This window comes from Penicillium chermesinum (assembly GCF_028974085.1).
Source record: "Penicillium chermesinum strain IBT 19713 chromosome Unknown utg000006l:1.0-2335141.0:1.0-2336784.0, whole genome shotgun sequence".
In the NCBI taxonomy this organism is placed as follows: Eukaryota; Fungi; Ascomycota; class Eurotiomycetes; order Eurotiales; family Aspergillaceae; genus Penicillium; species Penicillium chermesinum.
The window spans coordinates 236,870-259,833 of NW_026695316.1; the positions used below are offsets into that span (position 1 = coordinate 236,870).

The 22,964-nt window shown below is 49.8% G+C and overlaps 9 protein-coding genes across 9 annotated transcripts; 3 read left to right on the forward strand and 6 right to left on the reverse strand.

The window, feature by feature from the left end:
- Positions 1-54: 54 nt before the first annotated feature.
- N7468_007854 (translocation channel protein TIM22) lies at positions 55-692 on the reverse strand (the record flags this gene model as incomplete). Its single annotated transcript, XM_058477150.1, has 3 exons — positions 55-393; positions 453-548; positions 603-692. The coding sequence occupies 3 exons, from the start codon at positions 690-692 to the stop codon at positions 55-57; spliced, it is 525 nt and encodes a 174-aa protein (XP_058327495.1).
- Positions 693-1,291: 599 nt separating this feature from the next.
- N7468_007855 (uncharacterized protein) lies at positions 1,292-3,144 on the reverse strand (the record flags this gene model as incomplete). The annotated part of the gene is made up of 3 exons (XM_058477151.1): positions 1,292-1,484; positions 1,551-1,872; positions 1,935-3,144. 3 exons carry the CDS (start codon positions 3,142-3,144, stop codon positions 1,292-1,294), a joined length of 1,725 nt encoding a protein of 574 aa, XP_058327496.1.
- Positions 3,145-4,663: 1,519 nt separating this feature from the next.
- Positions 4,664-6,705, reverse strand: N7468_007856 (STE20 family serine/threonine-protein kinase; the record flags this gene model as incomplete). The annotated part of the gene is made up of 5 exons (XM_058477152.1): positions 4,664-4,934; positions 5,010-6,244; positions 6,305-6,472; positions 6,535-6,602; positions 6,660-6,705. The coding sequence occupies 5 exons, from the start codon at positions 6,703-6,705 to the stop codon at positions 4,664-4,666; spliced, it is 1,788 nt and encodes a 595-aa protein (XP_058327497.1).
- A 744-nt stretch (positions 6,706-7,449) lies between these two features.
- N7468_007857 (uncharacterized protein) lies at positions 7,450-10,630 on the reverse strand (the record flags this gene model as incomplete). The annotated part of the gene is made up of 4 exons (XM_058477153.1): positions 7,450-8,894; positions 8,946-9,587; positions 9,651-9,752; positions 9,814-10,630. 4 exons carry the CDS (start codon positions 10,628-10,630, stop codon positions 7,450-7,452), a joined length of 3,006 nt encoding a protein of 1,001 aa, XP_058327498.1.
- A 545-nt stretch (positions 10,631-11,175) lies between these two features.
- On the reverse strand, positions 11,176-12,084 carry N7468_007858 (alpha/beta fold hydrolase; the record flags this gene model as incomplete). The annotated part of the gene is made up of 1 exon (XM_058477154.1): positions 11,176-12,084. One exon carries the CDS (start codon positions 12,082-12,084, stop codon positions 11,176-11,178), a length of 909 nt encoding a protein of 302 aa, XP_058327499.1.
- A 352-nt stretch (positions 12,085-12,436) lies between these two features.
- On the forward strand, positions 12,437-13,799 carry N7468_007859 (TauD/TfdA dioxygenase family protein; the record flags this gene model as incomplete). The annotated part of the gene is made up of 3 exons (XM_058477155.1): positions 12,437-13,512; positions 13,568-13,667; positions 13,722-13,799. 3 exons carry the CDS (start codon positions 12,437-12,439, stop codon positions 13,797-13,799), a joined length of 1,254 nt encoding a protein of 417 aa, XP_058327500.1.
- Positions 13,800-14,028: 229 nt separating this feature from the next.
- N7468_007860 (Zn(II)2Cys6 transcription factor) lies at positions 14,029-16,184 on the reverse strand (the record flags this gene model as incomplete). The annotated part of the gene is made up of 3 exons (XM_058477156.1): positions 14,029-14,677; positions 14,750-15,426; positions 15,489-16,184. 3 exons carry the CDS (start codon positions 16,182-16,184, stop codon positions 14,029-14,031), a joined length of 2,022 nt encoding a protein of 673 aa, XP_058327501.1.
- An 825-nt stretch (positions 16,185-17,009) lies between these two features.
- Positions 17,010-18,324, forward strand: N7468_007861 (uncharacterized protein; the record flags this gene model as incomplete). The annotated part of the gene is made up of 4 exons (XM_058477157.1): positions 17,010-17,130; positions 17,185-17,237; positions 17,321-17,896; positions 17,953-18,324. 4 exons carry the CDS (start codon positions 17,010-17,012, stop codon positions 18,322-18,324), a joined length of 1,122 nt encoding a protein of 373 aa, XP_058327502.1.
- Positions 18,325-19,591: 1,267 nt separating this feature from the next.
- On the forward strand, positions 19,592-21,568 carry N7468_007862 (uncharacterized protein; the record flags this gene model as incomplete). Its single annotated transcript, XM_058477158.1, has 6 exons — positions 19,592-20,156; positions 20,389-20,477; positions 20,543-20,745; positions 20,801-21,072; positions 21,123-21,238; positions 21,293-21,568. 6 exons carry the CDS (start codon positions 19,592-19,594, stop codon positions 21,566-21,568), a joined length of 1,521 nt encoding a protein of 506 aa, XP_058327503.1.
- Between the last annotated feature and the right edge of the window lie 1,396 nt (positions 21,569-22,964).

The window sequence follows — 22,964 nt, forward strand, 5'->3', positions numbered from 1 at the left end:
GAGGAGGACAGGCCCAGCGGCCGGGTAAATGCGATCATGAATGTCATGATGAGTCTAGTCGTCAGCCTCGGGCATCCTCATGTAGGCATCAATGGCAGCACTGAAAGCCGCAAAACCAGCACAACCAAAGGCGGCAGCCCCAGGCCCAGCCTTAGCACCCAAGATACCGCCGGTCAGACAACCAGCAGTGACACTGTTTGTGAGGTCGTTCTTGGCCCGGAGACCCTCGATACAGCACTCGGTACCAGAGTACAGGGCACCGACGATACCGAAATTCTTCGCGGAGGACCAGGAGCGCGAGCCCATATCTTTGAAACCGCGACGGACCTGTTCGCGCCAGGGGAGGTTTGCGATCGCTTGTCCTTGAGGGGTAAGAGTCGAATCATAGGACATCTGGTGAGAAAGAAACATTAGATGCGTCAATAGCGATTTCCTGTGAGCTGATTACTTACACTGGCCATGAAAAGACCGAAGATACCACCAAGACCGAAACCCATCGTACCTGAGATGACGGTCTTCACGGGGCAAGACTCCATACCGGCTTGCATCTGTCATTCAAAGTTAGAGGATGGACAGATTCACTAAGGGGTACGTCGACACACCATCTTGACCATGGCCTGTTCTTGTTCACTCATTCCGGCGGTTTGGTTTCCTCCTAACCCGCCCATTGGCGGCATACCAGGGGCATTCATCGCGAACGAGGGTTGATATTCTCAGTGGACGAAGATTCAAGGGGAGGATATTATAGCGAGCATAAATTCCCCTCTGGCGCAGATTCGAACCTTGGCAATCACCTTTTGCGCTTACTTGCTGTCACCCAATCTGCGGAGCGGCGAAGATAAATTTCGCGGCCGATATCGTCACGTGGCTTTCAAGCTTCAACGAACAGCACGTGATCCGTGATATCGCCACTCTACCAAGAGAACCAGAATGCACTGCGCTTTAGTTGCTCTCTTCTGGCATATAGATTTCCATTTCCACGGCTCTTTACGCTGGATCCCGAACCTTTCAAGAAATCTATAATGTAAATTGTTAAAAAGAAAATGTCGTTGCTCGTAGTTTTCGACTCGGCACGAACGAAGCTAAAGTAACCAATCCAAACGCTCCAAACATAAGCAATTAGAAACAACGCTGTCGTGGGCTGAGCAGTCGTAGGTCTGCATAATCCGTGGATGCTATGTCATGCCAGTCCGTCCAACGGAGACCCGCATTCTGGGCCGGAAGGGAACGGAGAAAGAGAAAACCGTATATACATATATACATGAAGAAAGGATTGCAGTTCTCGAGACATCTAGTCCTTTTTACTGCTTTTAGAAGAAGTCTTCCTCTCAGGTGATGGAGAGAGGCTGCGTTCCCATTCGGCCATGAGAGTAGACGCAGTTCGTTGAAGCTTCGACGGAGCGAGGTTGGGCATGGAGGGCCAAGGGATGCCTTCGGTGACGCTGGGATCGGGCGCGGTAGAAATGGGGTTCCACTCGCCAAAGCTAGGAACGAGGCGTCAGCGCATAACCAGATTGTCATAGATGAAATCAGAAAAAGTCGAAATGTACCTATCACTGGTTCGGGCACTACTGCCTTGAGTTGCGGGCGACTGGTCTTGCTTGGACTCAATGGTGGATCGGCTGGAGGAAGGCGTGTGTGTCGTTTTGTTGGGAGCCGGGGTATCCCACACATCCCAGTTGTCGACGGTATCATCTTCCTCCGCTTTGACTTGACTGGCGGAGCGGCGACCGGGGCGCTCGCGTTCGTCCTCGCCCCGAGGGGTCCTTGCGCCGTTGGGAGGGCTGGGGCGAGCGGTGGGAGACTTCTGCACTGGTGAATCAACGCCAAATTCATGCCAGAAAGAAGTGTCAATCTCGACCGGTTTGGAGTCTTTACCGGATGTTTGCTCCGCGGACCCCCTGCCTCGTGAGGATGAAGAAGTGGATCTGGACTTATTCCCGCGACAGAGAGTCGCTCTCGACTGGAGGACTTGGCGAGAGAATTACGCTTATGAGATTCCGGTGGTGCTAGTGAGCGGTTGGGTGACATTGTTCGGGTTGTTGTCCCATTCACGCCCTCTTCGCCAACAGTAGCTTGTCGGATGTCTTCGAAAAATGTCCACAGGCCTTCTCTCAAATCGGAGGCCATTTGCTTGCCGGTGCGCATGAAAGCCTCTCGCGACGGCGGTGGCATGTTCGACGACCATTGGGAAAGCAGCTGGCTGGGCACGGCGCTCTCATGGGCGGGCGACGCGAGGGGTTTCGATGATGTAACATTATGACTACGTTCGACGGAGGGCAATGTGGCTGAACGAGGAGTTCGGCCAACCCGATCAGCGTCTGTGAGAATGGGACCGGCGCTAGAATGACTCGGTGCGGTGGTTGTGGAGAGAAGAGACAATGCGCGAGTGTGAGAGCCTTGGAAGACACGTCGACCATTTGAGGAGATAGATGACCCTGGTGCCGCTGCTGCACGCGCCCCTGGGCGCCGATCCAGCTCTCGGCTGACTCGCTCGTGAGAAACAGCTGAGCTCCCAACAGAACTCATGCTTTGTTCCCGGCGATGCGAACCTGAGCCCGAGCTTGAAGCATCTGGCGGCACGCTTGTGTCAGGAGAGCGCAGAGGCAACATCTGCTCCGCATGATGGCTGATCTCGGTGCGTTTTCGGGACTTCTCAGCTATCGCCCATTGTTTCTTTAGGGTGGTCAAGTCCGTTTCCGCCCGCTGAAGCTCCTCCCGAAGCTCCAATACCCTGCGTTCCTGCGAAGCGATGGCACGGAGGAAATCATAGCCATCATCCTCGAGTTCTAAGGGTATTGAAGCCCCGGTAGGTAGTGCAGGGGATGGACGGGTTGAGGATTGTGTTATGGGTGTCATAGATGCCGGCGACGTAATAGTCGTATCTGGGGTCGAGATCGGGGACTGGTTCGTAGGGATATTGATCGGGAAGTTCAAGGTCAGTCGTTTGGCATGCCGGGCATTTGAGTTGGAACGGGGCGGCAGGGATGATCGTTTGCTCTGCACGAGGGACGGAGATCGAGCAAGACCAGACGTCTTTTCGTCGGAGACAGTTCCCGGTTGAACAGAGGAGTCAATATGCGAAGTCTGGGCCGGATCCGGACCATGGGCGAGAACCCCCGCTTCCGGACTCGATTTCTCCATGATGGACCAGCCAGGGAGAGAGCGCGGGTGCTATGATGGAGGGAGCATGGGCTTATGTACAAAGAAAGAGGGAAAGGGGCAAAAAAAAGAGCTGAGGGGAAGCTAGAGATTGGAAAGAGTCTGGAAGCAGTCCCCTGACGGGGGACCCGCTGTGGGCTCTTGACGCTTCGCCCGCGAGTGTTTCAGGGGGCCGTCAGGGCGTTTAGCGGCTCTGGCTTGGGGTACTATGGAGATGCAATCACAAAGAAATTAATCATGGATGATGCTCTGCATGTTGGCTTAGATCCGCTTCATTTTCAGCATCGCATACTCCCCTGAATCTTTGCCGCAGGCCCCTAATAACTCACACTAAGATGATGATCGGCGCATGTGGTGCGGAGAGCAGGAGGTGGATTACTATTTAAATTTCCGACTGGCATAGCATGTGCAATGGCCAGGAAATGGCATTAATAGCCTCTTCTAACGACTTTATCCTTGAAATTCTGAATTTCTGCCATGGAAGCCGATTGGCATATCTACATTGTCCATGTATGCAATGCAAGGATCGCCTATCGTGTATCGCGGAGGCCTTCAGATCTCACAAACAGGAAAAGTAGAGGAAATGCTTATCACTGGCCCACAAATACCAGTAGTCTCCTGTTTCTATGCGTAGATAACATGTACACTTGCCAGCGAGAGATAATACAGCTGACTGCCGTAAAGATTGGCTCGTAAATATACGCCGTCAAGACCCGTCCCGGTCCAGCCCCCCAAGCCCAGCGCCAGCACGCTTGAAGCTAGTCTGCTTGTTGAAGATGCTGGGAGACAAGCAAACACCAGGTTATCCTGGCTTATCAGCACAGGTATCCGAAAGGAAACAATCCTGCCTGGATCTTATCCTATAGTCCATTGGCACATCCTATGCTACTTGTACAGCGTCGGGCATTTGACATACCCCAGGTGGGTCGCCCGCAGCTGGGGCGACGGGGTACTCTACACTGATGACCACCTCATACATACAGATACTCCGGGAAAAAGACAACTTTATCGAGTCATAAAACCAATTCAGACTCCGCTCTCTCTGAGAGATCTCCATTCATATCGCACATCAAAGCCCCCTTGCAGACAGCACGTGCAGCAAGCAGAGGGACGCCAAAAAAAACCATAGACGTAAATGACAGGGGGGCAGAAACCTTTCTATCGAAAGACACGCTGGGGACCGGTACCAACATACCCGTATAGGATGCAACAACAGGGGTAATCACAGATTCCGTCCAAGGGATGGAGGCATAGACAAATTGAGAAAATTACATCAAATAACATAAGCTCTGGGACCTGACCAGAGAAGAATTGAAGTGTATCAAACGAAGGACACCGATGCAATGATAGTAGCAGACCCATCGAAATGACAATAGATAATATGGGCGCATAGGTTGTACAGACAGGTCAATAAACGCCGATTCGATCTATACAAACGAACGTTATACGACCTCTAAGCAGACGACTCAGACAAGAAGATGTATCCTCTCCGGAGAAAGTATTAGATGCCCCATCGGTTGCGGAGGCCCTCCGCCCACCGTTGGTAGAGGACATCAGAGAGCTCTTTGGTGTGTTCCATGCCAGTGACATTCTGACCAGGCAAATTCGAAAGAGCCGAAGCCGGTTGAGGCTGACATGGGGTGATGTCGGCAGTCGATTGACGGCGGCGGTGGCTTTTGAGATGAGGGTTGTTTTGCGCCAGCATCAAGCGTGGCCGCTGGGGGGAGTCCGGATGCGATGAAGTTGGGAGTAAGGCGGAGAGGCGAGAATCACTGGTCACTTGTTAACACGGCCAAAGAAATCATAATAAGAGAAAAACAACAAAAGAGAGGCAAACAAGGACTTACGCTTGAAGTTTCTCGTTCATAGTCCGGATAATGTGATATAAGCCCTCCGGGTCCACCATCTCCAGATCACTCCAAGCCTCGGCTAGTCGAGAGATAGCTTCACGCTTCTCTCCATCACCAGTGGTCGCAAGCACTTCTTGGCAAGACAGGCCAACGGCTCGACTGTAAGCTCGACGTCCCAACTGGGCCTCCTTATTTGCGGACTCGGCGGGGATGCTTTTGGGGCTCGCATTCTCAAACCCGGGCGGAGGCTTGACCTGAGTATTCTCATCGGGGACTCTGTCCGAGACACGACGGAATTGGCGTACAGTCGATGGGCTGTTTCCATAACTAAGATCGACCCCCAAAGGCTGCTTGATTCCGCTCGAGCGTCGCTTGGTGTTGGCACGACGAACCGAAGGTGACCGCTCGGCGCCCATAGCCCGGCGGACAGTTGAGTTGGCCTGGTGCTTAGGGGGCGCTGTGGGCTGCGAGATGTGCATATCTTCCATGAGCTGGGCTGGATCAGTCTCATTCCATTCTTCGTCCAAGGTGCTCCAATCCGTGCCCTTAGGCACCCACATGCTGGGCGCCTTCACGGTGTCGAACACCCAATCTTCATCATCATCTGTGGGCGGCTTTGTGATGGTATTCAAAGACTCGGCGTAATATTTGATGTCCTTGTTACTTCCCTTGCCTGCATCCCAGTCCTGCTTGCGGTGAATCAACTCCTGCAGGGCCTCGGTCTTGCCTGCGTTGCGTATGAACTTGTGACGGAGAAGCTCCTTCGCACTCGGGCGGCGATCGGGATCCTTCGTCAAACACTGAGCGATAAAGTCTTTGAATGTGTTACTGTACTCATTCCCCTCGAGCCGGGGGGCTGGGTTCTTCGGGATGAGAAAGAGGACCTTCATAGGGTGGGTACTGGCATGCGGGGGCTCGCCATTGATCATCTCGATCGCGGTAATACCCAATGACCAAATATCCGCCTTGAAATCGTATCCAGCCTGCTGGATGACCTCTGGCGCCATCCAGAAGGGAGTGCCCACGAATGTGTTGCGTTGAGATTTGATGTTGACTAGCTGTGCTGCCACCCCGAAGTCCGCCAGCTTCACCTTACCGGCGTTGGAAAGCAAAACATTGGCCGCTTTCACATCTCGGTGGATCTTGCCTTCGCTGTGGAGGTAATCGAGTCCTTGCAAGAGTTGCTGACACACGATCGCCACGTGAGCTTCGTTGAAGACTCCCGGTTTTAGCTGCGACTGGTTAGCAAACAAGCTTTTCCCCAGTAAAGGAACAGGGATCGCGCCACGTACAAGATCCAGGCAGGACCCGCCTCCCAGATATTCCATCACAATCCATAGTTTATGGCCTTTCAGGAAGCTCGCTTTGTACTGTGTAACAAACGCACTGGCGCAGGTAGCCAGAACGGAAATTTCCTGCTGTATTTCCTGGATGTCGTCCTCGCTCGACTCGAGATCGATCTGTACCGACAAACGGTGATTGTTAGCGCATTGGACGCGGCCCGGGGGTGTTGAACGCATACATGCTTAATTGCGACGATCTCACCGTTTGACTTGTCAATCGCCTTGTACACAGTTCCGAAACTGCCACCTGTAAAGAAAATGACCGGTCAGTATGCGCCCGTAGTGACTTGAGAGACAATCGTACTTCCTAGCTCCTCCAGCATCTGGTATTGACCCGCCATGTCCTCCATGGTTGCGCCGCAGCTCAGCCCGAACGAGTTCTAAATGGAGAGACCTGTAATCACAGAGCTCATCCAGCAATTGAACTTTGGGGAGAGCACTCGAGCCTGGAGACGTGGGCAGGAGGAAGAAACAAACCCGATCCCAGCTAACAGGGCCCCAAACAGCCAGCCGGTTGCTATGGCAATCATCTCCAGCCGCCCCCGCCAGTGCATGGGTCCCCACCGGACACTGATAACCCTTTATTCTTAGTGCCCAGCCTGCAAGGAGTGCCCAAAATATGCCTTCCATGGCCTTTTGGGTGCTGTCAAAATGAGAATGGGTATCTGTCCTTCGCCCAGCAGTTGTGAAAGTGTAATTAGATACGCTCCTGGAAAACATATTGGCCTGTCCCTAATGAATTAATAAATAGAACTTTTTGTTTTCTGCGGCTTTCAGATCTCCAATGCCGTTCGAGCGATCTGCCCCTCCCGTTTGTATAGTCTTGAGGTAGGGGATGGATGACAAGGGAGTGGGTCACTTTATATCCCAATCTCGTATCGCTACGAGGAAGAACAAGGAGCAATAATCTACCCACAATTTGTAGCTAACAAATAGGCTAGTAAGACTAGGGCGCCCCTCTAGACTTGTAGGTGACCCATCATTGGCGGATGATCTCTCGATTTTCTAGATGGTACTACTACTGTAAGAATCCACCAGACAAAAGGAACTATGTGCGATGCACATTATAGGTAGTACACAGGAATGGACTATTTTCAATTTACAATACTTAACGCATTCAATCTCTGCACAACCTGCTGCGTTGTATTGTGATCGGGACCAAGGGCCTTCTCGTAGCCTACCAGCGCTCGCTGGTACATCTGCTCTGCCTCTTTCAGTTTCCCCTGATATCTGTAAAGAAGACCAAGATTTTCGACTGTAGTAAGAGTCGATATATGGTCGGGACCGAGTGTCTTCTCCTTGCCCACCAGTGCTCGCTGGTACATCGCCTCGGCCTCTTTTAGCTTCCCCTGATCTCTATACAGAACCCCAAGGTTGTTGACTGTATCAAGAGTAGATGTATGGTCGAGACCTAATACCTTCTCATATCCGACCAGCGCTCGCTGGTACATCGCCTTGGCCTCTTTCAGCTTCCCCTGATCAGAGTAGAGAACCCCAAGGTTGTTGACTATAGTAAGAGTGGATGTATAGTCGAGACCTAATACCTTCTCATGTCCGACCAGCGCTCGCTGGTGCATTGCCTCGGCCTCTTTTAGTCTCCCCTGATCTCTATACAGAACCCCAAGGTTGTTGACTATAGAGAGAACAGACATATCATCAGGACCGAGGACCTTTTGATAGCCTACCAGTGCTCGCTGGTACATCTCCTCTGCCTCTTTCAGCTTCCCCTGGTCAGAGTAGAGAAGACCAAGGTTGTTGACGGTAGCGAGAGTGGATGTATGGTCGGGACCGAAAGCATTCTCCTTGCCTACCAATGAGTACTGGTATATCTCCTCTGCCTCCTTTAACTTCCCCTGATCATAATAGAGACTCCCTAACCTATTATATGCTTCCCATACCGCGTTATCAATGCTGCCACTTGACCAGACCTCACGACCTACATAGTTTGCGTGTGGAATAAGCCGTTGCTGCAACTCGGAAGAATTTCTGTCTCTTGAACTTGGTACACTGCATCCAACGGATATTAGTGCCAGTTCATGCAGCAGGGTCGAATTCGCATCTTTGTCTGTACTGGAAAGATAAATGCACCAGTCTTGTACCACCGGGTGTATTGTATAGCTTCCGACTTGTTCCTTCGTCTCAAGCAGAGAGAAGCCGATGAGATCCTTGACGCCGATTTTGAATGCGAGTCCGCTTGATATAGTATTTTCCAGCCAAACAGGAATATTTGAGCTATAGCGGCTGCTTTTTATTAACTCATACCAGATATCTCGATTATCGAAGTGAGCAAGTAGAAGAAGCAACTTCGCTGCGTGCGGGTTTCGCTTCTGGATCTCACGATATGAGATTATCCATGTTTGTAGTATATTACCCTGTTGATACTGACGGTGCGGATTTGACCGCAGCTGTAATTCGGACCAAGATTCTTGGTAGTACTGCAAGTACTCGGTGACGCTAGTTCCAGTCTCACGCATGAAGGACCCGGCAATAACAATCGCCAATGGAAGTCCGTCTAGACGAGTAGCCAGAGTAAGCGTATCTATTAATGTTAGTTCCATCACTGGGAGCGAAATAGTAGATCACTTAGTACCTGGGTTACCCTCGAGTCTGCCAAAGGTATCTCTAGCTGATAAACCGGTGCTTTGTAAGAGTAGTTGAATAGCATCCTTGGAGTCTAACTTGTTGAGCTGAAAAGATTTCCCGAGCTCAGTCAACCCTTGGAGCCGAGATGTAAGAAGAATGGAGCCATGATCGGCAGTAGGGAAGAATTCCGCGATATCATATGCATCGCCCGTAGCGCCATTAACGGGGAGGTACTGATCGACGTTGTCAAAGATGATCAGCCAGCGCGAGTTTCCCTCTAACGCTAGCCAACGTAATACATGCCTAGCTCGTTGCTCTACCTCCTCCTCATTGGCCGCCTCATCATTCTGAGACTGTCCTGGTAATCGGGGCAAGACGGAGCTCAAATGTTGCAAGAGTGTGCCTCGATCCTTGCCACTCAGCCAAAAAATGGCAGTAAAATCGTCTTTGTGTGAGCGCGCGAAACGAATAGCTAGCTGCGTCTTTCCTATTCCCCCAAGCCCATGGATAATCGCAACTTTTCGTGACTGGGGATTTTTTGGCTGTAAATACTGCCATAGCTGGTCTAACTCGTCTTGTCGTCCTAGAAAATTTTCAATCACTGGCACAGCAGTAAGATCTGACGGAACGTCAAAGCGATGAATTAAGTCTATAATGGACCATTCAGAATCAGATAAGGAGCAAAGTTGCTTAAGACTTAAGAGTCTCTTACCGGAGTCTGGTACAGCATGTGCCGTTGGGGTACTGTGGATATCGGGTGGGACAACTAAGAGAAGCTCCTTCGCATAGGCCGCCGCCACGGCTGCCGCATACCCTTGCCATTCTTTATTTTTGTGAGAGTCGGCGTAATCACAAATTCCCCCGAATCACCAGACATGGAAAGTCATTCATGAGTCCTGCCGCTTCCATCTCTACACAATAAATTCCTAGGTCCCTGGCCAGCTGATCTCGCTGCCTGCCATCTTTCAGGACTCGATTCGCGGAACCAATCAGTCCATAGTGTACAACTGGTTCTTGGTGGTCTCGTGGAGGTCTTGAAGACAATTTAGATCGATCGCAACCAAGACAGGTACTAGATCCGACATGATCATACTCCGCTTGAAACAGACAATCCTTTTCCGTTGGTCGTGCAAATGTTGTGGCCTTGCGAGGTAGCATTTTGGCTTGGATGCTGGAGACGAACTCAGATACTCGGCTTTCTTCTGTGAGATGATGGGCTTGGAGAGTAGCGAGAGCAGTTAGCAGAACTTTCGGAGGCCGGTTCAGCATTCCCGTTCGCGTGAATCGCCCATCACTTAATACTTTACCAAGATCGTACTGAACCACCCCTCCTGACGTGTCCGATGGCTGGCTCACTACGATATCCCCGAGGCGGATATCCGCGTAGTTGCTGGGCACACCTCCAGCAATGCCGACGACTAAACCAATACGAACGGCGCGAAAGCTAGACAGCAGCTGCATCCCAACTGATGTAGCTGAAGTGTTGCCATATGCTCCACTAGGTAAACCAGCAATAACAACATTGTGCTCCCCGACATTTCCCAGGATATATGTATTGTGATCGTTTGGCGGGCGCGGTAAACTCGGGTGTATTGCGTCCAGCATCAGCTTTGCAGCTGCCATCTCAAGAGGTAAGGCGCATATCCATCCAACGGTGTAATCTTCGTGAGAGAGAGGGATCCGGGCTTCCATGATAGGCTATGTCGCAACCGGATATCTACCCTGCGATAAACAGCCCATTGATTGAAACAATTGAAGGTGAAGGAGAGATATTGTGAAGCGCTGGAATGCTGCCGGATTGATAGGAGAAAGCGGGGTCAATGTGAGGCTGCACACGGACCCCAAGCTGCGAGATCAGAGTCCACGTGTCGTACACTCCGGTACCATACACCTAGAAAAATATTAGCGAGAGGATTGAGAGATTAGATGAATATTTAATCGCAGATTATGACTGGTGTGAACAGTTTATAGTTCTTGAATTCTTGGATTGGTAACGTCCGTAGACTTGAAATTAACGTACAACTTTTAATATCTTTGCCTCTGTGGTAGTCTGGGAGCCTATACTAGTTTGGGTGAGCAACTTCGAACACAAGCAACAAGTCGAAACTGCATTTTTTTGAGGGCGACACCATTGGTGCTGGATACCAGCATATGAAGACTTCTTCTTGCCTTGTCACTCTGACCTGAACTCTGCTATGACGATTTTTTGACCTTTCGCCATCATCGTATTGTATATTCTAAGTGGATGAAGATAGAACGTTCATCAGCTTGGCCAATGCTGCTTTGACACTATCAAGGTCTTGCAAAATCATCTGATGGCCACTTTTAGCGACGACCACCTCCGAAGGACCACTGATCTGAGCACTAATACTCTCTGATCTTCCTGGAGGACTGATTACATCCTTATCGCCGGCCACGAAGATGGTCGGACAAGTGATCTTTTGGTAGTCGGGGTTGACATGCTCGTCACTGGCGATGAGTTCTGCTGTAACAGCATACGTTTCTGCGGAGGTGGAAGACACCGCATCCCGGACCGTTTGTACATGCGCTTCATCGTTGTCTCGGTCTGCGGGGAAATTGGTGTTGACGGCGATTTCACTAACCACATCCATACCTTTCTCACGAGCTATGATTGAGAGGTCACGCATACGCTGCTGTGCTGGTGGTATGTGGGCCAGGGAGCCCCCCCGTGCCCAGTAACAGCAGGCTTCGCACTCTCCTAGTATATGGGCGGCGAAGTGCAAGCTGATGATGGCACCGAGCGAGTGGCCTATAAGTAAAACGCTGGAGTCGTTGTCATAGATATCATTGCTTGCGGTCTCAATTGCTGATGGGACGGTAGTCCAAGTAGGAGGCTTTTGGAGATAGGTGATCAGGTCGTGTAGGTCGGAGACATAACCGGCGAACGTCAGAGGTTTTCCTCGGTTTAGGGGTGTCTTCCCGAATCCTTCAAGGTCAACTGCGACGACGTGATAGTTCGAAGGTATGAATGGAACAAGAGGTCGAAAGGTCTCTGTAGAGCCACCCAATCCATGTAGACAAATAGCCAGAGGACCTTGCTGATTGCCATAAGAAATGTAGTGAATATCAGTGCCTTGCGATGTGGAATATCGGCCTGACGACCCTTCAAGCACGTTTAGTCTCATGACAGCAAATGATCTAAGTGCGAAGTAGCAGGTATCCAAGAGATGAGAATAAGAGAGCGTCTTTAAAGCAACGAATGGCGTTTTGCTAATATGCGAATACCTCCCAAGTACCCCAAGGCTTGGCCCGGCCAGCAGCCTTGGGAAAGTCAGTATCTTCGGCCGGGCCAAGCCGGCGAAGATACTACTAACTTCTGATGAGTGTTTATGATTCTACAAATGCCCTCGGCCGAAATGATAAGTATGGCTTGAGGCTAAGACTAGAAAAAGGCCGGCGAACTACATCTATTGGATCTCGGGATTAAGCCAAACGGTCGTTCTCAACTACATCCGACGTCTTCAACTAAAAAGAAAAATGGTCGTGGAAGCCCTTACAGAGGTCGTGGCGCCAGAGGGCGTCAAAGCCCGACTCGTCGCGACTAAAACAGCCGACATCACTTTACCGCATGCCGAGAGCACCAATGGCAGAGTCGTTCCTTTCCAACATCCTGAATCGTCGAAGGTTGACTTTGGAGCTGAGGTCTATGGTATCGACCTGAATAAGCTGACCGATGCGGATTTCGAACTCATCTCCGACGCTTTACACGAGTATAAAGTTCTAGTTTTCAAGGAACAACCGGAAATGCTGCGACCACAGCAACAGTACCTTCTGACAGCAAACTTCGATCCTGATGAGACCACCGGCGGCTTCGCCCACGGGGCCGATCCTTTCCTCACGTCTTACAACGAAGTTAATATCTACGGCATCCCCAGCCGACCTGCTATTCCTTGCCAGCCTCAAGTACACATTCTGGGACGCGGAGAAGTTCCTGAAGGTCATTATCAATTCCCTCCAGGCTTCAAGGTCAAGGGTATCGACCATCGCGACTTCCACTTGCCGCCTCATATTCCTCAAGCGGAACGTGAACAGGGCGCCAGCAGATTTTACCAATGGCACTGGGATGGAGCACTATACAATATACCACCCCCCAGAGTTGGCTGCTTACTAGCTGTCAAAACTCCCAAGGGGCCGGACGTTACCGTTCGCTGGGACGATGGCACCGGGACTGAGATGAAGATCCCACCAGGCTCGACTGCCTATATCGCAGGTTCGCGTGCTCTCGAAGTCCAGGACGAAGAAACAAAACAGATCCTTCTCCACAGTCGCATTGAGTATGCTCCCCATGCCTTCAAATGGATGTCGACCGCTCGTAGTGCCCGACTCGGCCACATTATTGAAACCGAAGGTCTGGAACTGCCGCGCGAGAAGCTGCCACCCATTGACGAGAAGAAGATCTGTATCTATCCAATGGTTTGGACCAATCCAAAAACCGGTGAGAAGTCTCTGCAAGTCCACGGACAAGGAGCAGTCAAGCTATATCTCAAGTCGTCACCTGATGGGGAGGAAACCATCATCGATGACCTCAAAGAAGTCCGCAATTTTATGCACAAGTAAGAAATACTCTACCTTTCCATCGTCAATTTTGGAATCTTACATGATGAACAGGATCATGCGGCCAGCAATCTCCCCTGAGAATATCTACGCACATCCTCATGAGGAACAGGATGTAGTCCTATGGTACAACCGTGCGCTGTGGCACAGCATTGTAAGTGGTCAAGTATAACTAAACCTTCGACATGGGGCTAATTGTTATGATCAGACTGAATTCCCCGAGTCATATGGCCCTAGAATCATGCATCAATGCAATATTGCCGCATCGGATCATCCTAGCTGTTGAAATAGCAGAATACTTAACTCTGTTTGATCGATGCCAGTGAATTGTTGGCGAAGCCTTTGATCACCAAAGATCAGAAGACATAAATTTGAGTTTTTTTTTTTGAAGAAGTCGAGTCTAATCAAATCAGAGAGAGATTAGAGCGATTGAACCATATTTACGTAGCAGATAAATCAATGCGCATTTTCTTTACATCGCTTATATCGGTTACAAGGATAAAATGCTGGAGGCTCTAATCGACAAGAGAAAGCAAGTTATCAAACGTCTGAGATGCATTCGCATCTGGAGGCATTTGCCAAATCCAATCCAACTCATTCGGGACCACAACTGACTCATACGCATCTGTCGGCTGTCGATGATGATTGCCTTCCCGAGATTCCGAAGCGTTTTCAGTTGCATTGGTCTCCTGCGTGGCCATTGTAGGATTCCATGGCGCGGGATCGCCTTCAGCGCCGTAGATTGTGCGGACGAATTCCTTAGCATCAAATCCTTTCGGCCGTTTCCTCTGACTTCCCTCAATTGGAGATTCATGTGATCGCTTTCGACTCTCAGTAGTATTCCTTATCTGTTTTCGCAAAGCTTCCAACACCAGGATACCTCGCGCGGCAATCGTACTTCGGTGTTGACACGACTGTAAATGGTAGAGGGTCTGATCTACAAGTTCAGAACATGTGTCGGCAGAATTTGGTGCTTCGTGAAGGATATTGAAAGAGATGACTATGCAAGCTGCGACTGAGAATGCTTGGTGCGTCCATAACATCGGTGTGCTTTGGTCCTGACAACTCGCAATATACTCTCTGAGGATCGTCTTTGCAGCCGCCAGACACGTTCGGTGACTGAAGGCGAACATTGGGCTGGCGAAACTGAGACTAAGAAACTTTCTTCGGAGAGGTCAATTCAAAGGGACGGGAAAGAAAAAGGCGGCCGTGATTACCCGGCTTCAGGGTCCTTACCTGTGAATCATGATGATCTTGTGAGCAGAGCTCATCGCAATTGCGCGACGTGCCCATGGAACGTAACGGGGCCACCGTTTGTCAAGATCGGTTTGCGTCAAAAAATGAGGTCTACCCGTCGCGATCGATCGCATTTTCTTGTCATGGATCCGTACAACTTCATATTTCGTATATAAGGTATTCGACACTGCCATGGCATCTTGTAGAGCAGGCATGATTACCGCAATCTTGTTCAAGAATCGGCCAAAACTAGTGACCGTCGGCTTTTCCTCTGGCAGAACGTCCATGGTATCTTCATCGTAGTTTTTGGGTGGAAGAGACGTCGAGTGGAGAGGAGTAATAATATATGATTCGGAAAAAGACGTGCTGAACCAGTCTTGGGTGCAGAGTTCCTGCCACACTCGTCGGCCTGTTTCGAGCTCCTCGTCTGGGCCCCGAGCATCTTCACCCAACCTGTGTAAGCCTAGGCTTTGTGCTATACGAATAGCTGCCGCGAGCATGATCGATTGGTTGTTTGAATGGCCTAACATATGGGCGGTGTGGGTCAACGTCGCAATTGCTTGCACGGCAAAGATCGAGAGGTTGTCAGTATAGTCCGCTGCAGTTAAGGCGACCGCAACAGCCCGATACCATTTCTGCGACAACAGCCTGGCCTCTCGTGCATCGAAACCCCATCGCTGGATCTCATGGTCCGGCGCACACGTAATAGCCCGGCAAGCACAGAAAATAATAAGGCCACCCATTGTAAGTCCACACCATTGGAGTCAATTTGGCCGGAGTGATCAGTGAAGAAGGAGTCTAGTTGTTTGGAGAACGACGAAGCCAAATATGAGCCATGGAACCAAAGGAGACACTCCGCATGATAGTCGGCTAGTCGATACAGCTGCCGTCGTGAAGGTAACAGTATTTGCAACCAGGCGAAGAGGGACTTCCCTGGCATCACAAGCGAATCAAGCTCCTCTCCCACCGGACTGGTGGCATCCTCATTTTCTTGTCCGCCAACTTTCAGAGTCCTCGGGGACAGCATTGCTTTGTCTGGGAGTTTTGCGCGGCCCCAAGCCAAGAACTCCAGGACAGTGACGGTGTCTTCGGTGTCTTCCGGGGGTGAGCCAACCGATGGAGAGGCTCGTTCCAGCTGGACCTGATCATCCGAAGGATCTCGTAGATCGATCGACGAAGCCGTACCTACATCATCCTCTTTCTGTTGTAAGGCAGCTTCGAGCTCGGCGACACGATCGCGGAGAGCTTGTACGGTTGCGGCGCCATCTGGTTGCGCGTGTCGCGCCAAGGGACCCATACCATCAGGTTCATCACGGTCGCATTCTGCTGCGATGCCTCTCTTGATACAATTGTCGCATGGGATAATCTTGTTACATTTGATCTTCTTCAAAGTGCAGATTCGACATGCCAGTCTCTTTCGATAGGCAGCCGACATAATCCGGTAGCAGACAGAAAAGATATACGAGGACCTGGTGGTAATATCCTTCACACCGTAGCCGCTGCAGAAGATGCAATCGCGCACATTGACTGATTCTACATTGGCACTGCCACTTAACTAAGGAGATTAAAACTGGGCAAGATGTGTGATGCTCTGGAACTGCGACTACGTATTCGTCCCGCCCGGAAGAACAAGCGATAAGATAATCTCTTTTTATTTGATCAACGATTCTAAATGCCCTATGCCCAGAGGAACCCCGCAAGAAGTGGCATGGCTCGATCAGCCACCACCAGTGGACAGAGATAAGGAAGTGTGGCGGTCTGTTTTAAATTTGCAAGGCACCTTATTGGGATGCTCACCCAATGGCGCACTGGGAACATTTTCGTCCAAACGGCCGAGGTAGGGTTTTACTGTCTCGCACCAAGAACCACTGATTTTAGCTACATTCTTTGGGCCACAACTGATTTCACGGATATGGATGTAATCGTAATTGGTAAACTCGAAGACCAGTCACTGAATACTCGGACCCCCCAGCCCCATCTTGAGATAAGGACCTCTCGCTTGTTGGACCCTCGGCCGGACCCACCAGGACCTCGAGGTAAAGGGATTCTCGCTTGTTGGACGCTCGGCCGAGCCTGTTGTGACGCCTGAGGATAAATCCTCGGGTTATATGCCCGTAACTTGGAGATCATGCACGAACGAGCATCGCGGTCTTACAACTACTAAAGCTGAAAATTATCTGGTGCGCGAGCCCTGACAGGCAATCTGAGATAATCGTTATACAATGGGCTTGGAGACTAATTCCGAGTAGTCAGAGTATCAATGTCCACTACGGCAGTTAACCCCGAACCCAGCTGGCGAGTGGAGCCGATTGTGAAGACCAAAGACCAGAAGTTCAACTTCGGTGCTTATGTCTCAGGTTTAGATCTAAGCGAGATATCGGGTATGAGTCTCTTTACCTACCATTCGATTTACTATCTTTTCTGACCGGCTGCAGATGACGACGTCCTGAAATTGAGAGAGGCTATCTGTAGGCACAAAGTGATCGTGGTCAGAGGTCAAAAGGATCTCTCACCTCAAAAACACTGGGAGCTAGTTACCCGTTTTGATCCAGAAGCGCCTATACTCCACAGTCACGGCAGCATCCAAAGCTTCAAACAAAAGGAGGAATTCTTTCCAAAGCTCGAGATGTTTACGGTATCCCTGGAGCTGAAAATGTACGATTGATCGGCAAGGGATATCAGGGGGAGGATCACTATGGGTTGAAGAACCTCAATGTTCGAGGTCTTTCAAACGACTTCCATGATAAGCCTTTGAACGAGGACGAATTTGCGCAGGGTATTACCCGATTTCAAAGATGGCATATTGACGCCCCATTATATGCCCGAGACCCGGCATGGTTTACCACCCTGCGAGCGATCAAGGTACCAACGGGGCCAGAAGTGACGATTAGATGGGACGACGGATCAGGTCTCGAAATGAAATGCCCGCCCGGGCTGACGGCCTTCTTCAGTACCTCTCAGCTATACGATATGCTCAACCCCGAAGAACAGCAACTTGTCGACCACAGCTGGGTCGAATACGCCCCCCATCCATACCTGTGGATTGAAAACTGCAAGTCGCGTCCAACTGGCCTTGGTCTATTGAGCCAGGGCAAAGAACACACCATGGAGGAGATTGGCGAATACAATGAAGAAGACGTTAAGCGGGTAAGTGTCAACTGGGTTTGAACTTTGACCACGACCTATTCCTGACAGGTGCATAGTATCCATGCGTCTGGGTCAATCCAGTTACCGGCGAGAAGGCCTTTCAAGTCCATGGTATCGCCGCTCGGAAGCTTTTCCTCCGATCATCTGTAGATGAAAAACCGAGAGTCATCGACGACGTTGTACACATTCGGGAGTTCCTGCATAATATCCAGTCGCGCATTCTGCGGCCCGGATTCATTTGGCTCCCGAGGTGGAAGAAGGCGATATTGTCATGTGGGACAATTATGGCCTCTTCCATACCGCAGTCGATTATCCACTTGAGAAATACGGTCCCCGGACTATGCATCAAGCGAACATTGGCGCCAGTAAAGGACCTGTTGGACCTGTACCGATTCCTTCTTTTGCGTGAAAATGAACAGTGCCCCTAGTATATCGAATTAGCTAGCTAGAGAGGGGGGGAGGTCATTATCTGATTTCAATGAGCTTTATTGAAATTTATGCCGTACTTGCTTCTTCAATCGTAGCCTAAGCTTGTTATACGACCATAGCCCAATATGATTTGCACGTGGCACTATCATGCAGGCTAACACCTTAGTATTGATATCAAACGCAATATTCCCAGCTCGTTCTCTGCTGAGTAGGTTGGTCAGCAACATCGTGTCAGTCTTGGAGGATCATAATATTTCTTTGCTCGTGGTAATATATATAGAGGTATGCTTTGTCTCTCCTTTACCTCCTTGCCTCAGCGCTAGAACGCTGGTTATCTTCTGCTCGCTGATAAGAGAAGATACTGCTCCTCCACAAAGGCTTCCACTGACACGGGAACATGTGGTTTTTTTTTGGGATAATTAGACCATATTTTCTCGAGGCGTATGGTGGTCTCTCCTCTAACACTGGAATAGTTAGTTGACATGACGCAATCGGCGTTGCCATTGTAGAAGAGCGGTATCGAATAACGGCCAGTTGCTGTATAGTTCAATACTCGATGTGTGTTTGACGTGTAGTGGTGATTCGTCTAACGTGCCATTAGATTTCCTAGATTGACTCCTAGATTGATCACGTAGGCACCTGGGATGGGTGGAATATCGAGGAATTCTCCAGTTTCTTCGTCTTGGACTTGTACTCCACCTAATTGACCTTGCAGAAGGATCGTGGTGCAGCCAAAATCTCCATGAGCACCACATCCCCGCTCTAGATCAGATAGATGTTTTTGGAGTAGGGGGCTGGGCTCGGCCGACGAGATAAAAGCCCGGACGTAATCACGCCAAGACTTTCTTATCACAGTAGTAGGTACATAGTTAACTACACGAAAAGCCACTGATAGTAAGTCTCTTAGCTTTGATATGTTTTGGCATACAATGTGTGGTGTACACTTTCAAGAATCAAAAGCCGTACTGTCAGATAAGAGGCATTGCCTCACACAATATCGGTATGACCTCAAATTTCTCGCTGGCTCCGGCCGACGCTTAGATTAGAGTCACACCAAGCCCGGTAATCGCGCGGCTAATCTGCCCCTAGTGAATCAGGGACAATATTCACTGGGAGATAAGACATAAGATTTTATGACTGACTCTGAAAACACATAATGTGGATCAGTTGCTGTCCATTTCTCGAAGCCAACAACAAAAGAATCTTTGAAACGCAATTATTCTCCACCGCGTTGAGACGGGTTTCCCCACTCAATATTAGGACAAGATGTATGGCAAATTCAAGAGATTGAAGCTCGCTTTCTCCAGCAGGGCACAACTCGTGAAATTCCTTGAGACTGCCCCAGACGCCTCTGGCAATCCGGATACAGCCCGCAACAAATGGCAGAACAAGGATCTTGACATTAGTCCGCCCAAAGACCGGACGTGGGCATGGTATGACTATGCTGCTTTCTGGTGGTCATACGGTTTCGCTCCTGGGTCATGGTACATCGCTGCTTCGCTACTGGCGGCGGGTTTGTCACCGGGCCACGCATTGGGCTCTATTTTCCTCGGTTACTTCTTCGGCGCAGTCGGAGTCGTCCTCCATTCGCGTGGCCCAGCCATGTACCACTTCGGTTTCCCTGTAGAGAGTCGTATCGTATGGGGCCTTCGAGGCGCATACTTTCCTGTGATCATTCGGGCAATGACCGCCCTGGTCTGGGCTGGAGTCACTATTGCCCAAGGTGGATACAATACTGCGGTCTTGCTGCGTTGTATTTTTGGGAACAGTTATTGGACCTTGAAAAACACCATCCCGGAGAGCTCAGATATCACCACAGTGCAACTGATAGGTTTGTGGAACACAGCCCCGATAACTTTTTATGCTGAGCGACTCGTGGAATTGACATCGTAATCTGTATAGCTATTCTTGTGTACTGGGTGCTGACATGTTGGCTGATTATCATCCCCATACCTAAGTTACGGCGACTGTTTGAGATCAAATCATTCATTCTCCCCCAGTGATGTTTGGTATAACCACCCCATAGGGAGATACGGGAGATACTACCGCTAACAAATGTGAAGGCCTATTCGGATACTGCATGGTGAAAGGCCGCGGATATCCTCATCGAGACATGTATGATATTGATCCTAAAAAAGAGGGTGGCATTATCGTGGGCCATGGTAAGCAAACATTTAGACTGCTAAGGAGGACCGGAGAACGCTAATCCGGAAATAGCTGTCAGGCATCAATGCTGGCTTGGGGAAAACAACCACGTTGATGGTTAACCAGCCAGACATTGCGCGATATGCTCGAAGCAAGATGGCACCCGTGTTATCCCAGCTCATCATGTTTCCTCTGGCTAGCACCTGTTGCTCAGCCATGGGTATCTACGCCACACAGAGCATCTACAATGTTTGGGGGAACTTGGATTGGAACCCGTGAGCTTGCGATTGACACGCTCGCATGCCCTTTGCAGTGACTAAACCTGATTAGATGGACTCTGAACCACGATATGTTGGATCACAATTTCAGCCATAGCTTCCGGGCAGGTATCGCCATCATGAACCTTGTCTTCCTCTATGCCAATGCCATTACGGAACAAGGGGCAAATGTCATTCCATTTGGGGCAGATTTTATGTCGCTTTTCCCCAGATGGCTCAACATCAGGAGGGCCATGTGGCTCTGTTATGTTCTTGCCATCTGTATTTGTCCGTGGTATATCCTTGCGTCGGCCTCGGGCTTCCTCCGGTTCTTGAACGGCTACAGTATCTTTCTGGGCCTTTCCTTGGAATGGCTCTCACAGACTATTTGGTAGTTCGGAAGGGTAACGTTTTCGTTCACGACTTGTTCAAAGAGAAAGGCCGCTACTGGTATTCCCACGGTGTGGCATGGAGGCCTTTTGTCACATATGTCTTGTCTGTGGCGTTTGTAGTATGTGTGCCCACAACCCCCAATCTTCCACTGAGTCCACTAACAGGAATTTAGCTTCCGGGATTTGTTGCTACTTTTGGCTATAGAATTGCTGGAGGTGCTGGCTGGACTCACTTGTATGATTTCAGTTGGTTCTATATCTGCGTTGTGAGCAGTGTCGTGTATTTTGTTTTGTCATATGTGGGTGACTATGCAAAAGAAGAAAAGGCGATGTCTTACGAGAGCTTGGCATCCATTGCTGAAGAATTATATGGCGAAGAGCAGCAGAGAACCACTGTATTGGAGGTGAACCTGCATGTTGAAGGAAAGGATCCGGCCAATGTTGTATAAGTTATTTGGTAGGGACAAGTTTAGATAGTGCCTGAAACTCAATAAACTCAATATAGACTTATTTTATCTCGTATGAGTGGGCAAACGAAATGTTTATACAGCAATTGAAGAACGATATTCGTTGAAAGTCCCTTCCAAAGTTTATCTCCACACAGCCACTCCCATCTATGCGTATAGTCGTAGAAATGACTAGCTGCGGTATCTGCTGCTGTAACAAGCTTGGGACACTTAGTGTATATAGGGTTCACTCATTAGGTTAACATATTCCAGGGCATTCTCAGTTCTACAAGTTAGAGAAGGTGAAGGGGTAGGCACTAAAATTGAATAGGAAAAATTGAAGAAAGTTCTGTTACGAAGGTAAGAGTGCCTAAGTGGTATCTCCGCTGTCGAGTGTACATGTACTCTAAAGATGCGCGAAACGAATGCCATTGCAAATAGTCAGCGTCTCCAGATATCGCTCCGAATTCTCATTCCCTGATCAATCTCGACGACGTGCAACCCATGCTTGTTCAACGTGGATTGTCTCCAATTCTATGGTGGGCATTAATCTCAGTTTCTTGATTATGCATATCAGAATATTACGAAGTAAGGATTGGTGCAAGGCTAGTCCCACGAGCCTACAGAGGCGAGTCCAATCAATATGGCAGGAATTCCTAATATTGATGACTATCCCTCAGGAACGTAGGGGGATGTGACGTCTAGCTGCCTATATAGGGGTTGACGCGTAGGCGCTGGGAATAATACCGGTAAAGAAAACTTCCCAGAATATAACCTCGGACCAGGGAGGGTGTTGAGTAGAGGAGATTGGAAGAGATGGGAGACTTGGAGGGACAGCGGCGTGCTCAGATCTACTCAAAGAAGCATAAAGCGGCACCCAGTGCGCCCAAAAGCGGAAAGAGGAAGCCAAGCTATGGCATAGAAAATCTGTTACTATTAGGTAGATATGAAAAACCATATATGACTCGGACCATGTCCACAGACATGTCCTACTAGCACTCAAGGGCCCTCGGCTCGGAGCTCCGAATGAGTGAGCAAAGACGGCTCGGCTGGTTTGAACCAGAAACCATTGGTGGTCTAGATACGCACATGCCCCAAGGAATTCCCTCCCTCCTTGCATACTATCCTCCGATTTCTCATAATGAGACCGTGGTCAAAGTCAGAGAATGGCACGACAGGCAACTCCCCTTACTCTGACGGTGAAGACCAACATTTAGCACTTGAGCTTTGGGTGGGGTTCGCCGCCCAAATCCTCTTGTAGGTGATAAGTCATTACAGGCGCTTTATAGAAGCAAAGAAATGCAATCTAGTGGTTGTTTTTTTCCCGGGTTCTCTAGTTCTTGGTCCGGGTCTCTTTCAGTATAGATGAGCACGAGCAGAAATCAGAGTCTTTAGGAAA